Source organism: Hypanus sabinus, chromosome 21 (genome assembly GCF_030144855.1).
Source record: "Hypanus sabinus isolate sHypSab1 chromosome 21, sHypSab1.hap1, whole genome shotgun sequence".
NCBI classification, from domain to species: Eukaryota; Metazoa; Chordata; class Chondrichthyes; order Myliobatiformes; family Dasyatidae; genus Hypanus; species Hypanus sabinus.
This window is the reverse complement of record NC_082726.1, coordinates 14296144-14312273: the sequence shown is the minus strand read 5'-3', so window position 1 is coordinate 14312273 and position 16130 is coordinate 14296144. Positions and strand designations below refer to the sequence as shown.

The 16130-nt window shown below is 40.4% G+C and overlaps 1 protein-coding gene and 1 long non-coding RNA gene across 14 annotated transcripts in view; one reads left to right on the top strand and one right to left on the bottom strand.

Moving 5' to 3' along the window:
- The window catches only part of LOC132378800 (uncharacterized), a 59707-nt gene extending 55212 nt beyond the window's left edge, over positions 1 to 4495 (bottom strand). For 4 of the 6 annotated variants that reach the window (XR_009507184.1, XR_009507182.1, XR_009507179.1 and 1 more), the window contains exons 1-2: positions 4252 to 4391; positions 1578 to 1756 (exon numbers count right to left, since the gene is read on the bottom strand). This is a non-coding gene — a long non-coding RNA (uncharacterized LOC132378800). Of the gene's footprint in view, positions 1 to 1577; positions 1757 to 4251 lie in introns of all 6 variants that reach the window. The other 2 variants (XR_009507181.1, XR_009507180.1) reach the window with 2 other exon arrangements.
- herc1 (HECT and RLD domain containing E3 ubiquitin protein ligase family member 1) overlaps positions 1 to 16130 on the top strand; it is a 281806-nt gene that overhangs the window by 179737 nt on the left and 85939 nt on the right. For all 8 annotated transcript variants that reach the window (XM_059946004.1, XM_059946010.1, XM_059946008.1 and 5 more), the window contains 6 exons: positions 1258 to 1772; positions 3771 to 4567; positions 6864 to 7062; positions 8408 to 8568; positions 9764 to 9880; positions 11642 to 11870. In XM_059946004.1, the coding sequence (XP_059801987.1) occupies positions 1258 to 1772; positions 3771 to 4567; positions 6864 to 7062; positions 8408 to 8568; positions 9764 to 9880; positions 11642 to 11870 (2018 nt within the window). The remainder of the gene's footprint in view (positions 1 to 1257; positions 1773 to 3770; positions 4568 to 6863; positions 7063 to 8407; positions 8569 to 9763; positions 9881 to 11641; positions 11871 to 16130) is intronic.

The window sequence follows — 16130 nt, the reverse complement described above, 5'->3', positions numbered from 1 at the left end:
ATTTTTCTTGATAGTTGTAAAATAACTCCTTAATTATACACCACTGATCAAGTACCGATCTACCCTTTAATCTATTTTCCCAACCATCTTAAGCAATTCTGCTCTCATACCATCATAGTCTCCTTTATTTAAGCTCAGTACACTTGTTTGAGATCCAACCCTCTCATCCTCTAATTGAATATGGAATTCGACCATGTTATGGTCACCCATTCCAAGGGGATCCTTTACCAAATTAGGTAAGGCCTAATTTGCAGTTTGTGTGCAGTTCTGGTCACCTGTCTGCAGGAAAGATGTCAAGGAGGTTGAAGGAGTGCAGGGAAAATTTACATTGATGTTGCCAGGACTTCAGGATTTGAGTTGCAAGGAAAGGCTGAATAGAAGAGAAATTTGTTCCCTAGAATGTAGCTGAATGAGGGATGATTTGTGATAGAAATCAAAATTATGAGGGTAGGGTAAATATAAGCAGGCTTTTTCCACTGAGGTTGGGTAGAACTAGAACTAGAGGTCATGGTTTAAGGGTAAAAGTGAAAGGTTTAAGGGGAACATGAAGGGAGACTTCACACAGTAGATGGCCAGCAGAAATGGTGGATGTGGGTTCAGTTTCAGCATTTAAGAGAAATTTGGGTAGATACATGGATGGGAGGAATATGGATGGCTATTGTACAGATGGTGGTTGATAAGACTAGGCAGATTAATAGTTTGTACAGACAAGATAGGCCGAAGAGCCTGTTTTTGTGCTGTAATGTTCTATGACTCTATAACTCAGCAAGTGAGAAAGCATCTATGTTGAGGGGTTTTGACCCAAAATGCCATCTGTTGAGTACCCTCTATCAATGTTGCCTGATTTGCTGAGTTCCTCCAGAATTTTGTGTGTGCTATTAAAAGTAGTACACATTTTCTCCCTAGTTAGTGATGCACCGATGTTTTTAACTGCAGTGCAAGTTTTCTTGATCATTATTACTAAGGTTAGTTTGTGTTTTCCTTTCTTCCCCAAGTTCCAGATTATGAAAAGAATTTAACTTCTGTAACTGCTTTGGTGGAATTGGAAGTCTGATCTCTTGGTTACTAATGTGATAATTTGGTTTCTGTGTCACAACCATGCCTTCTATAACTGATGCTTCTGTACATTCTAATATAGAAGCTATTACAAATTCAATGTAAGATTTTAAAACTCCGCAATCGGACTGATTGTGTATGCATGAAAAAATATGTATGACGTTTAATTTATTCTGTTTGAATTTGATTTTGTGTATCCAGGTTAAAATATGTGAAATGCAAATGCGTGGAACACCCAGGGATTTACTGCCCGGTGATCCTATCTGTAGCCCAGTAGCTACTGTACTGGCAGAGGCCACCATCCAGCTGATCCGCATTTTGCATCGTACAGATAAGTGGACTTACTGTATAAATAAAAATATGATGGAGCGTTTACAGAAGGTCAAATCATGCATTAAAGAGGTCAGCCAGAAACTGAAAAAGAGTCGCTCTGTGCAAAGCAGAGAGGAGCATGAAGTGAAGGAAGAGAGCAAGGATGACGAAAAAGCCAAGCATAACAAGCATGGCTTGGCTGAGCTTACAGAAATCCAGCTGAGGACTCTGTGCACTGAGGTATGGCCCGTGCTGGCAGTAATTGGTGGCGTGGATACCGGTCTTCGAGTTGGAGGCAGATGCATTCACAAGCAAACAGGAAGACATGCTACTCTTTTAGGTGTAGTCAAGGAAGGGAGCACTTCAGCCAAGGTGCAGTGGGATGATGCTGAAATAACAATAAGGTAGGTACAGGTTTTCAGTCAAATTAGCTCATTTGTATAGTTACTAGTTATTGTAGTGGCTATACTGCTTTCTCCCTCTTGTGCAAATTAATATGTTATTAATCATGGGAGTTAGAGACAGTTGTTTTAACTATAATTTTAGCAGTGGCATACAGCAGAAAATGATACTGAAGTGTGTAATGTTTTTTTTAAAGTGATACTGGTTTTTTAAAAAGTGCTTTCTGGTGTGTATGTTCAGAAAAGTTCACCAGTCTTGCTCTGCAAAGAGGTGATCGCAGTGGAGAGCCACAGTGCAGAAAGTTCAAATGTTAAATTCAATACCACTGGCTTTAAAGCCTCATCTTTCCTTTAAATACTCTTGTCCACTGAAAATTATAGAATAGTGGACAAAGTCCAAAACAAAAGATGACCACAAAATATATTTTGAACATATTCACAATATATAAATTTAAAGTGTAAGTAGTCTTGTATAAGTTTGTGGCTGGTTGTTTAGTTTTACAACTGAGCTTTCAAATCTTTTCCTCAATGTTTGAATGCAGCATGTGGCTATTTTTACTGGAACAGACATGTCCTCCATTGTTTTTGAGGTGAATGAATATCTTGCATCACAGTATTGTCACAAATAGGGTTTGTTGTTGTACTGAAGGCTCTCCAGTGAGAAAACCCATTACAGGCAACCCCCATGTTACAGCCATTCAGAAATTGAAAATTCACCCTTTCAGTATTCATAAATCCACAACCCAAAAATATGAGATACAAAATACAAGAATCAGTTTTAGTGTGTGTATATGAGTAAATCAATACAAAAATTAGTATTTTGTAACTATTTTGATGTATGTGCAGGTGGCACTGGTTTGCCTTCTGAAAAATTACATTATGGGTCATTGTAGGAATGTAAATCCCTCTTTCCCCCACCCCCCACCACCCCCATAACATGGTGGTCATCTGTATGTCTTGTGCAGAATGAATCGAAAAGAGATGTAGCAGAGAAACTAGACCTTTGGTCCACAGTCATTTAAGCACCCACTTTTAGAGTAGTCCTACCCTCATCCTACATTATTCTCTCCACAATCCCATCAACTGCCTGTGCCCCCAGTTTCTACAACTCATCTGCACACTAGGGTAATTTACACTGGCCAATTTACTCTGTTGCAGATAAGGAAACGCACTCCAGGTTCATGAACGCAACCCACTCAGGAAATACATTGTCGTAATTGACTTCACATTGGATAGTTTGTGGGGAGTAGATCAGGTCCAAAGCTGTAAACTCAATTTCAACTCCAGACAACTGTCTCGATGACTTCACAGCATTTATAAAGCATCAAAACAACACTTAAATAGACTTAGACTGATGATGGTTTGGAAACAAGGCATACCCCTTTCAATATATGAAATTGATAAGTTATTTGAAACCCACCACTTAACGTACCCCGGTATATGAAGTTACACTTAGCAGATTTCAAATGTTACAGAAATGAAAGTCTTTTCATTGGCAAAGCTGTTTCCTTGAGTTCCAGTTTGCATCAAATGTCATTTTTTTTTCTTCTCGGGGATTTTTGTGTATAGATAAAATAGATTGAGATAGCACAGAGATTTTTTTTTACGGGATTGCTTATGATTCCAATTTTAATTTGGAGATGTGAATACTGATTGCTGTTAAGTATCTGATAACTGCTCTAATTTTAATTTCTATAATCCTGTAGTCATTTTTGTTTGTACGATAAATCTACTGTTAGTTGTTTTTAGCATTGTTGTTGAATTAGTGGTCATTTAAGTCTGCAATCCTAATTTTGTAAATTTGTGCATTATGAGCTTATGTTTCCACTTTGTCTCTCCTCTCCTCTCCTCAAGTGAATTTAGTAATTTCTTTCTACACTATTCTGACTCATAAACTTCATTCCTTTCTGCATTCGTGTGCTTCTGTAACAGCATAGTCTTGTGTACATTCCTCTTGTCTATCCCTCACTTCTTCCTGTGTCATTCTGAATCTGATTAAAGCTTCCCAACTTCTTGGTCACCCAGTGACACGCCTCTCTACAACTTGGAACCCTGTGATCCACTGCCTTTTGATGTGTCGCGATTCCGTGGGCTGACAGCTTCTCTGCTGCTGGATCTCATGTATCTGACCGGCATCCATGAAGATGGGGCCAAACAGAGTGCTAGAAGGCATGAGAAAAAGCACAGGCACGAATCTGAAGACAAAACAGAATTGGAGCAGAAACCTGAGGCAGACGCTACTAAAGAAGCCATTGATCAGCGAGCAATAACACAGACTTCTGAGGAAACTAAAGGTTTTATGCAATGCGGTGCTTCCAGTTCACGATCAGAAAACGACATATCAACTTGCACTATGGACTCTGTGCATCTCAGTTTGGATTCTCATCAGCATTTGCTAGAGGGAAAACGAAAGCTGCACGAGCACTTTCTCAGAAATCATGACTTGGTTCAGTCAGAAATCCGAGCTGTTCAGTTATCTTACCTCTACCTTGGTGCTATGAAGACCCTTAGTGCTCTGTTAAGCTGCAGTAAGTATGCAGAACTGCTGCTGATCCCGAAAGTGTTAACTGAGAATGGCCACAACTCGGACTGTGCTGGCTCACCGGTTCTTCAGGATGACACGGAAATGCGATCTGCCCTCCAGTTTCTGATGCGCCACATGGTGAAGCGGGCTGTCATGCGCTCGCCAATTAAGAGAGCTCTGGGGCTGTCTGATCTGGAGCGTGCGCAGGCCGTGATTTATAAACTGATTGTGAACTCATTGCTGGATGACCACTGTGGTGGAAAAGCTAAACAAGGTATGTCTGTTCAGTGTTAATGGATAACTAGACCGCTGTTGATGGTTTAGTCGTTCAGTAATGATTGTTTCTATGCTGTAAAAATGATAGAATTGTAGAAATCTACAGCACATTACAGGCCCTTTGCCCCACAATGTTGTGCTGACCATGTAACCTACTCTAGAAACTGCCTAGAATTACACAACCACATGGCCCTCCATTTTTCTAAGACTCTAGATATGATACATACTTGAAAGCAAGGTAAAGAATGTTTAACAATAAGACCAGGAGTAACCCACACAACCCTGTGTTCAACAAGATTATGACTGATCTTCTACCTCATCTTTTTTGCTCCTTATTCTATATTCTTGATTCCTTGGGATCCAAAGGTTTTGTCACTCTCCAGCTGTAAGTGTAGTAGGGTATGGGACAGGATTTGGAACTGAAGGGTTGATGGATTGGAGAGCCAAAACCCTGATCAAAGAAAGGATTAAAGGAAAGAGGAGAGAGTCAGAGTCTCAGGAAGGAACTTTCAAAACTTGTTGAATGAAGGCCAGATATGATGGATGAATTTAAGTTTAAAACCAACATCAAATGGCCAGAAACGAAGGAGCAACTATACCTTGGAAGAGGAGGAGATTACACTTGTGGGGAGGGCAAAGCTCATGAAATGATTTGTAAGTAAGAGTGAGTACTTTAATTGTAATGCTAATTTCATTTGGCATGTGGCCTAGTGGATAAGGCATTGGTCCAGTGATCTAAAGGTCACTGGTTCGAGCCTCAGCTGAAGCAGCGCGTTGTGTCCCTGAGCAAGGCACTTAGTGCCCTTCCCTTGGACAACATCGGTGGCGTGGAGAGGGGAAGGCTTGCAGCATGGGCAACTGCTGGTCTCCCATACAACCCTGCCCAGGCCTGCGCCCTGGAAACCTTCCAAGGTGCAAATCCATGGTCTCACGAGACTAACGGATGCTTATATTGCTAATTTCAGTACACCAAAGGGAGTGTAGGTAACAAATGGGACAGTACAGGTAGGACACAGACAGCAGAGATGTAGATGATGTCAGACTTGGAGGACAGGGACTGACTGTAGTCAAGTATGGTAGTAACAAACATACAAATGAAGAGGTCAGCAGCTCTTGCTGCTTGGGTTTTGAACAGATGCCAGAGGAAAATGATGGAGCCAGTGGGTAAGGAACAGATTTGGTAGCATACTGAAGCTGGTATAATTGCCCTTCTTGATGGTAGATTGATGGTGGATTTTCTACCCATCCAGTGCAGCCATTGAAGAAGGGCAACGGGGTTAGAATATTTAACACAACGGTATGGCACAGTAGACTCTTAGCCTGACAATGTGATCGACCTATTGCAAGATCAATCTAACCTTTCCCTTCCACATACCCCTCCATTTTCCTTTCATCCATGTGCCTATTTAAGATTCTCTAAAATGTCCCTAATGTATCTGCCTCTAGCAGTGTGTTCCACATACTGCGCTTATATAAAAAAAAACTCTTGACATCCCTTCTATACTTTGCTCCAATTACTTGAAAATTATGCCTTCCTGTATTTCCTATTGCCACTTTTGGGGTAGAAAGCACAGGCTGTCAACTTTACCCATGTCATCCATCAGTTAGCTATGCTGACAAGCTAGCTTTGTAACTTGAAGCTCAAGCTGTCTTTTAGAATGATTTTGATTATACCAATGAAAATAGGGAGCTAAGGATAGGTCCCTGAGTAATGTTGGGGTAGGAGGAAGGAAGGGCATTACATTTAAGATAAAATTATTATCCGATGATTGCAATGTTACTCATTAGAATGATGGTGGAAGGCAAACTTGGTATAGTCGACAATATAGAAGATAGTAGAAGGGGCACAATTGATAAGGCAAGAGAGAACCTAAAGTGGGTAAATGTGCTCACGCTCTTTTGTTCTGTGGTCAGAGAAAGTATCTCAAGTCCTCGAGTATGCAGTTCTGCTTTGCATGCGAGCTTTTGTTAAAATGAATCTGTGCTAGGTTGACTAATCTAACTATCCATTAGCAAATTACCTGAATTTCAAATGTGGAATTATGATAATCAGATGTCACTGTGAATATTGTCAATGTATACAAGAACCTGAAAGCAGGAGAAATGATGGTGATTGAGGAGCGCTTTGCCTTAATCTGTTATTTTCAAATTGGATTCCATATGTTTCCTCTCAGATTTTGAGTTGCTTAGTCAGCTACATTATACATATAAAAGAATCTGCTGTATTTGCAAATAAAATGAGTATTGCATTAGTTGTGGTTAACTAATGTTGCATTATTGTAAATTCCTGGCAGATGTCTCCCAGCAGCCTGAAGAGATGGATACAGCTGTACAAGCACAGACACCTGTTACTACCAGCCCCTCAGCTTCCAGTACCACTTCGTTCATGAGCAGTTCTCTGGAAGACACCACCACTGCTACCACCCCTGTCACAGACACAGAAACTGTGCCTGCCTCAGAATCACCGAGTGTAATGCCACTTAGCCTTTTACGGTATGTCCTTTCATTGTGCAGCACGGAAATGGGCTCTTTTGGACCACCTGGTCCATGCCAACCATAGTGCCTCTCTTTACCTGCATTTGGCCAGTATCCCTTTTCTGTCCATGTGCACATCTAAAATTAATCTTATCTGCCTCAATCACTTCTGGTAGTTCATTCCAGATAATCACCAACCCCTAGTGAAAAATTTACAACTGAAATCTCCTTTGCATCTTTTTGCCTTCCCCTTAAGCTTGTGCCCTGGGGCAAAGAATTTGACTATCTATTTTATCTATGCTCTTCGTTATTTTCTAAACCTCTTTAAGGTCATCCCTCAGCTTCCTATATTCCAGTGAGTATAAACCCAGCCTATCCACTCTTTCCTTGCAACTGGAGCCCTCCATTTCAGGCAGCATACTGGTGAACCTCTTTGGTGCTATCTATATTACCGCTACATCGAGAACTGTCCAGCATACTCCAAATGTAGTCAAACCAGTACTCTATGTGGCTGAAGTATGATGCCTTAACTCTAGTATTCAAGGCAAACATTCCAGGTGCCTTCTCCACTATCCTATTCCACATGTGTCACCATAAAAGCTGTGTGCCTGAATGTCAAGGTCCAACTTTACATCAATGCTTCAAAGGTCTCTGCCACTTGTTCTATATGTTTTGCTAGAATTTGACTTCCCAAACTGTGTTATGAACACGTGTTTGGATTAAATTCTATCTCACCATTCTGCCAACTTTCCAGCTGATTTATTTCCTGCCCTACACTTAACAACTTCCTTTCTTATCAATAACTCCACCAAATTCTGTGTAGTCTGAAAACTTTCTAATCAAAATCCCAACCTTCACCTCCAAATCATTAGTAAACAACAAAGGTGCCAAGCACCAATCTCTGTAGAACAGACTTCCAGTCAGAAAAAGACCTGTCCATTATTACCTTCTACTCTGTTTACTGAGTTTATTTGAGATCAGATTTGTCAACAGACCTTAGATCCATCATGCCTCAACATTCTGGACTAGCCAACTATGAGGAAAAATTATTTGACATGTTGAAACTGTTCAGTTTGTGAAAACAACAAAAAGTTCAAAAGGTTAATACATTTGCATTTCTTTACTGTAAATGCAGTTATTGCTTCAGAACGTTACTTTGTTAACACAATTTTAAAGTTTTAAGTCATATTAAAATAGGCGAGTTCTGAAAGTCTGGCAGGATTTGATGATGTTCTAAAGATAGAGGTGGGAGAGTGAAAAGGTTACACCAGTACAAGACAGAAATAGGATGGTTTCACTAAAGACATTGCTTCTCTGATACGTTTTTGTGGAAGAATAATCCATGTTATGTTGCCTTTGCCAGACAAATGTTCTCCAGTTACCCAACTACCACATTATTGCCCACTCGTCGGGCACAAACTCCACCTGTGTCTTCCTTGCCAACCTCGCCTACAGAAGAGGTGGGTAGACGGCAAAGCCTCACTTCACCGGACTCACAGCCCACCCGACCGACAAACCGAACAGGTAATGAGTGAATAACTATGCTACTCGAGTAGGGCTCAGCTCAGCTGGTTTCCTTACTTCAGCTGTTAATTCCCAAATTTTCACCCATAATGTTTATTGGCAGGACATCTTCTAAAGTAGAAAATAGTACAGCAAAAAATAAATGCACTCAGTAACTTGCTAGTCAATCAATCAATTAATGGATGATTTTTTTGAGTAAGTGTAAAGAATTGACTGATTCATTGCCATTCACTCAATTCTTAAGTTCAAGTTTATTGTACATGTGTACAGTATTGTACGTACTGTAAATATAAACAAACAAAACAGTGTTCCTCCAAACCCACAAAACATATATCTCACACACAACACAGCACATAAAACAAAATGTTTCCACAAATAAGTTAATAAAATATTATTCAAAATGCATAGAGTGGGCAGCACAGGTAAACAGTATATTAAACAGCTCAGATGAGACTTTAGTAGTAGCAGGGTATTCATTAGTCTCACAGCCTGAGGGAAGAAGCTGATGTTTCTGTACCTCCTTCCTGATGAGTGTGTCAGAGAGGTTGTGGGATAGGTGGTTGGGATCCTCAACAGTGCTCTGGGCCCTTCATATGCAACACGTCCAGTAAATGTCACAAATAAGGGTGGAGGGAGATCCCATTGCCATTTTTTTTTATTATCCTTGATAGGATCTTGAGGTCTGATGCCATTCCACACAATGATGCAGCCAGACAGGACACTGGGACACTCAATGGTGCCCCTATATTGATTTATGTCACTGTTAGCTATAGTTTAGTGACCTTTTGTAAACCAATTCTGGAAGTTGGTCATTCTTAAAACAACATTGACCAAATTTTTTTCGCTTACCAAAACATGAGGGAAAAATGAGTAAAATCATACTTTGACAGGTATGCAGTACCTTGTATCTATTAATGTACGTTATCAGAGTATGTATACATTATATAACCTTGAGATTTGTCTCTAACAAGCAGCCAGGAAACAAAGAAACCCAAAGGAATCATTAAAAAAGGACCATCTAAAGGTCTTCTTTATGATGGCATCTAGAGATATGGTTTCAAATATCAAGAGTTGTGATGTTGAAACAAAATGCATTAAAATGATTAACATTCCTCAGACCTTGCAAACTACTATAGAAGTTCATAGTACAAATGTAAAGTGCCACCAGCTAATTAAGTTTTATTTATTTCATTAGCTTCATCTGATCCTAGTAGCAGACTTTCAACTTCGCCACCACCGCCGCCCATTGCTGTGCCTCTTCTGGAAATGGGTTTTTCCCTCAGACAGATTACAAAAGCCATGGAAGCCACAGGTAAATCTGCTTTTACAAGTATTGAGCTAATTTCAGGCTGATTTCCTCCATTATAATAGATCACGCCCTTAGTGGGAAAATATTGCAAAATGGTTTATTAGAAATCATTCTGATCCTTAAGTGAACAGGCCATTTCCCAAATATTGAAACCTCTTATTATTTATTCGCTTTACCTCAGCTCATTTAATTTATCATGGTCATTGTGATCAGCTAATCAATGTTGTCAGTCTACTCTCAATCACAGCAAAGTAATGGAAGGTGTCATCAAAAGTGCTCCAAATAGTTGCTTGCTTTTCAGTGGGCTCCTCGGTGATGCCTGGTTTGGATTTCACCAGGGTCATGTTATTCATATCTCATCACAACCTTGCTACAAAGAGTTGAATTCCAGAGGTGAGGTGAGATACCAAAGCTCATTTGACTAAGCTTGGGATCAAAGAGACATTCAAAAGGAATGGATGGCAAACAAGCCTCTGGTTAGTATCAAGGGAAATGGATGTGATTGTTGATCAATCCCAGTCCAGTATATCACTACTGGAGATCCCATCTGATTCAACTCCACGTACAGCTCTCAACAAATGAAGTGGTTCGTGCTTGCATTCAGCAAGACCTAGATGACATTAGGGTATGGGCTGATAAATTACAACTAGCATTTATGCCAGACAAGTGACTATCTCCAAACAGACATTACCAACAACATAAATACAAGAGCAGATCGGAGACTAGGTGTCCTGTAGTAAGTGAGACTCACTTCCTGACACTCAGAGTTTTTCCAGTATCTGTTGGAATACTCCAGTGGTCGCAGGAGTATAACCCCAGTAGTACACAAGATGTTTGCTGCCATCCAGAACAAAATAGCCCACTTGATTAATACTCAGGACACATCCTAAACATTAATTCTACTACACTGAAAGCATCTGCTAAAGCTGTGAAGAGTACCAGTAAGAAAGGCTTTGAATACACAAGAGCACCAGCATCCTGACCTTGAAATAATACTTTTCCTTCACCTGAACTTGGTCTAAAGATCTGAAAACTCTTCTCCAGTAGCATCAGAATCAGAAAAACTGTAAATGTTTAGCACCACGTCAAGGCGAAGCAGTGATGGGCAACAGATCAATGCCTGAGAAAAATAAAAATCTTTTCAATTAAGCTGCCAGCCTATGGATTCCATTTGGCTTCCACTTTTTTAAAAAAAAAATTACTTTGGATTTTAATAGAATACTTTAGCATTGTACCTGGAAGTTAACCAATTTCTTGTCCAAGCAAAATCTCTATGTTTGAAGAGTAATTTGCTGAATTGCTTTGGTATAATAATTGCAGATATGAGGTGATTTAAAAATTTGAGGTGGTTTCTTATATGAATTGTGTTAGAAAAGATGTTCAATTTCAGTGTGCTTTGTTGCTGAAACCATTCCGATGTTAATTACTCCAACAGTACTCAGTATGAGTGAAAGTAGTAAATTTCAAACCTTACTATTTTCCACATTCAGTGCAAGGTTGTGTTATGCACAGGGTTATTGTGCTAAGGGGTTGCTGCACAACTTGCCTTTGATGTCTCATGTGCATTCTACTGTGAATGTCACTCCAGTTTATGACTTTTTTTGCTGTCTCTCACTGAAAAATGACAAAGGTGGAAGGTCTCGGGGGGTGGGGTGGGTAGAACAGCAAGATTGTCGTCCTTGACTGTTGGTTTTGTTCTAATGGGAAAAGGTTACCAGTGTAGTAAATTTACTCAATGTTTTTGTATTGATGTAACTTTATAAGGTGCTAGAGGAGAAGCAGATGCCCAAAACATCACCGTGTTGGCCATGTGGATGATAGAGCACCCAGGTACAGAAGAGGATGAAGAGCCACAGTCAGCGGTACCCTCGGATTCATGCTATGGGGCAACCGCTCCAGGCAGTGGTGATAAGTCCAGAGACCAGGGCTACCTGCAGTCACCTGAAATACCTGCTGCTGATGCCACTGAAGTGGAAGAAGGCTTTAGTGAGGGGCAAGTTGGTGACTTTATTATTCACAAATAACTGCTTCATTTAAAGGCATTGCAATTTAAACTGGAAGAACACTGAATTGAATGGCATCAAAAAAGGGAAAGGATTTGACAAGTTCCTGCATTAAGACCACTTGACCACTAAGTTCCTCCCACAGTTTGTTTCCTGCTCTCAGTTACGGCATCGCAGTGCCTTGTGTATCCATTGTAGTTTAACCTTACTCTTCACTGGAGGTACATTGAGAGAATCAGAAACCTATATTCCACTTTAACTGCCCAAAATGAATGGATTTGGAGTTAAGGATGTTAAGTTTCACATAGAGTATCAAACCACTTCAATTCCACTCAACCAAATTTTGAAGGCTAGAAGTGACAGGACAACTAGCTACTTGTCAAGACATGTGTTGGTCAGAGAGGACTTTCCAAGAGCTGTTTGTCTTCTCTTTGAATAATCTCTTTTTTATTTGTACTGTTGTTATCTGGATTTCTTTGGTATTAGTAATTTACACAGGATGGATCTCGTAGCTCACAGTTATAGAGTTATACAGCAGTGAAACAGAGCCAGCCCTTCTGTTCACTGCATCCACACTGATCTTTTTGCCCATCTACAATCATGCATTTGCTCACAACAGTCTGCAGCTATTAATGCCTTGCCAATTTAAGAACTTGCCTCACTGTCTCTTAAATGTAGTGATTGTATATGATTCCTCCACCTTCTCTAACAGTAAGTTTCAGGTAACAGCCACTCTCTGTAAATAAAATAAAACCAAAATCCCCCTCAAATCCCGTTCAGAATTCCATCCTCTAACTTTGTATATCCCTATCAGGTCACTGCTGAGCTTCCTTTGTTCCAGAGAAAACAAGCCCGGTCAATCCGATATCTCCCCGAAGCTCCTCAATTTGAGTCCTGGTGAATCTACTTTGTGCTCTCTCCAGTACAACCTCTTCCTTGTAGTGTGGCAACCAGACCTGTACAGAATACTTCATGTGTGGCCTCACCAGTGTTTTGTGAAGTTGCAACTTAAGATCTTGACTTTTATATTTTCTCACAGAGTAATACAGCATGGAAACAAGTCCTTCAGCCCAAATGGTCCATTCCAATCACAGCAACCTCTCCAGCGGTTCCAGCTGCCTGTAACTCTCCATGTCCTTCCTTCCTGCAAGCCCTTTCCCTCCATTGGAGCTGTGGGAAGATGCCCAATGCTCTGTGAGTGTAGTACCACTGGCACCAGACACATTAGAAGCTCAGCTCTCCTTATTGTGTGAAAGAGTTTAACATAACATTAAGACCAAGATGTAAAAACACTATCCACCGTTTTATGCCAAGAACTTCTGTTGCCACTAAACCTTTAGTTTATCTTTACTTCTATTTGCCCTGAAGGGCTGGGGCATCATCAGATCAGAACAACATTAAACTTCCCTGGTATAGATCTGAGAAACGTATTGCAGCCTAGGGGCCACACTTCTTCCAGGTTCAAGTCCAAACCTGTCAAGTCATGCATGCCATGTACCTCTTCCACCACCTTATTTGTGTTGTCACTATCTGAGAACAATGGGTGTGAACCCTGAGATCACTCTGTTTATTCATTTTCCTTAGCAACCTGTTTACTGTACATGTCTTCTGAAAAGGCAGCACCTTGCACTTGTCAGGATAAATTCCATCTGCTAGTGCTTGGCCCCACATCCAGGTCTTTGATATATGATGTAGATCATAAGCAACAAGACTCCCAGCACCAGTCACTGTCGTACACCCACTGGACTTGAACTTCAAATCAGAAAAGCATCTTTCCACTGGAACCCTCTGCGTCCTATCTTCAAGAAAATTTTGGATTCATTTAGCCTTGTACCATCACCCTCTGGACCAGCCTCCTATTTCAGACCATGTGAAGTCCCTACTAAAGTCCCTGTAGATACATCCATTGTTTTGTCTTCATCAGTCGTCTTTGTTACCTCTTGAAAAATCTCAGTTAAATTAGTGGGCACGATTTCTCCTGCATGAAACCATGCTAACTATTCTTAATCAGCCCTTGCCATTCTAAATGTACATAGATCCTAATCTGTAGAATTATAATTTTCCTTTCACTGTGATGTGAATCTCACTAGCTGTAGTTACCTAATGTATTCCTACTGCTCTACTTCAAAGTTCAAAGTAAATTAATTATCAAAGTGCACACATGAACACGTGCGTACACACCCTGTAAAAAGTATTCATTCCCCCCACCCCCCACCCACCCGGTAAGCTTTTATGGTTTGTTGTTTTACACCATTGAATCACAATAGATTTAATTTGGCTTTTTTGACATTGATCAACAAAAGGACTCTTTCATGTCAAAGTGAAAACAAATTTCTACAAATTGGTCAAAATGTATTACAATTATTAAACACAGTAATTGATTGCATACTCACCACCTTCAAGTCAGTATTTAGTATTTGCACCTTTGGCAGAAATTACAGCCTTGAGTCTGTGTGGATAGGTCTCTATCAGCTTTGTACATCTGGACACTACAATTTTTCCTCATTCTTCTTTACAAAACTGCTCAAGCTCTTTCAGATTGTAGCCCAGAATTCTGAATTGGATTGAAGTCTGGACCCCAACTTGGCCACTCCAGGACATCAGTTTTGTTGATTTTAAGCCATTCCTGTATAGCTTTGGCTTTATGCTTGGGGTCATTGTCTTCCTGGAAAACAAATCTCCCAAGTCGCAGTTCTCTTGCAGACTGCATCAGGTTTTCCTCCAAGGTTTCCCTGCATTTTGCTGCATTTATTTTACCCTCTACCTTCACAAGCCTTCCATCCCCACGGCATGCTTCATGGTAGGGATGGTATGCTTTTGTTGTGCGGTGTTTGGCTTACACCAAACATAGCGTTTAGTCTGATAGCCATTTTAGTTTCATCAGACCATAGAACTTCCTTCCAGCTGATTTCTGTCAAACCTTAGCCAAGATTTCATGTGAGTTTTTTTTTCCAACATTGGCTTTCTCTTTGCCAGTCTCCTGTAAAGCTGCAACTGGAGAAGCACCCAGGCAACAGTTGTATGTGCAGTCTCCCATCTCAGCCAATAAAGCTTGTAACTCCTCCAGAGTTGTCACAGGTCTCTTGGTGGCCTCCCTCACTAGTCCCCTTCTTGCACAGTCACTCAGTTTTTGAGGATGGCCTGCTCTAGGCAGATTTACAGCTGAGCCATATTCTTTCCATTTGATGATCGACTTAACTGTACTCCAAAAGATACTCAGTGATTTGGAATTGTTTTTTGTATCCATCTCCTGACTTGTGCTTTTCAATAACCTTTTCGTGGAGTTGTTTGGAGTGTTCTTTTATCTTCATGATGTAGTTTTTACCAGGGTACTGACTCACCAGCAGTTGGACCTTCCAGATACAGGAGTATTTTTACTGCAATCAATTGAAACACCGTGACTGCACAGAGGTGACCTCCATTTAACTAATCATATGACTTATAAAACCATTTGGCTGTGCCAGTTATGATTGATGTGTCATAGTAAAGGGGAGTGAATACTTGTGCAATCAGTTATTTTCTGTTTAATATTTGGAATTAATTTAGATCACTTTATAGAGATCTGTTTATCTATTTTCACTTTGACATGAAAGAGTCTTTTTTTCTGTTGACCAGTGTCAAAAAAGCCAAATTTAATCCACTGTGATTCAATGTTGTAAAACAATAAAACTTCCAAGGTGGGTGAATTTTTTTTTATAGTCGCTTTATGTGTATGTATATGTATGTTTTATACATATATATTATGTGTGCATATATATCTCTGCAAATACAAGAAGAGAAAAAGCAGTAAGTATTGAGAATATGAGATGAAGAGTCGTTGAAAGTGAGTTGTGGTTGTGGGAACAGTTTGGTGATGTGGTGAGTGAAGTAGTCCTCTCTGGGTCAAAGGCCTGATGGTTGAGGGGATTACTGTTCCTGAACCTGGTAGTACCACCTTCTGGATGGTGGCAGTGAGAAGCCTGGTGGTGGGGTCCTTCATGGAGGATGCTGCTTTCCCGTGATAGCGCTCCGTCTAGACGTGCTCAATAGTGGGGAAGGCTTTACTGCTATGGACTGACCTATCAGTTTTTGTTTTGGTAGGCTTTTCCATTCAAGGCCATTGCTTTTTCCAAACCAGGCAGTGAATCAACCAGTCAAAATAGTCTCCGCCACACATGTACAGAAATGTTGGTCAAAGTTTTAGATGACGTGCCAAAACTTTGCAAACTTCCAAGCAAGTAGAGCCGCTGCTGTGCTTTCTTTGTAATAGC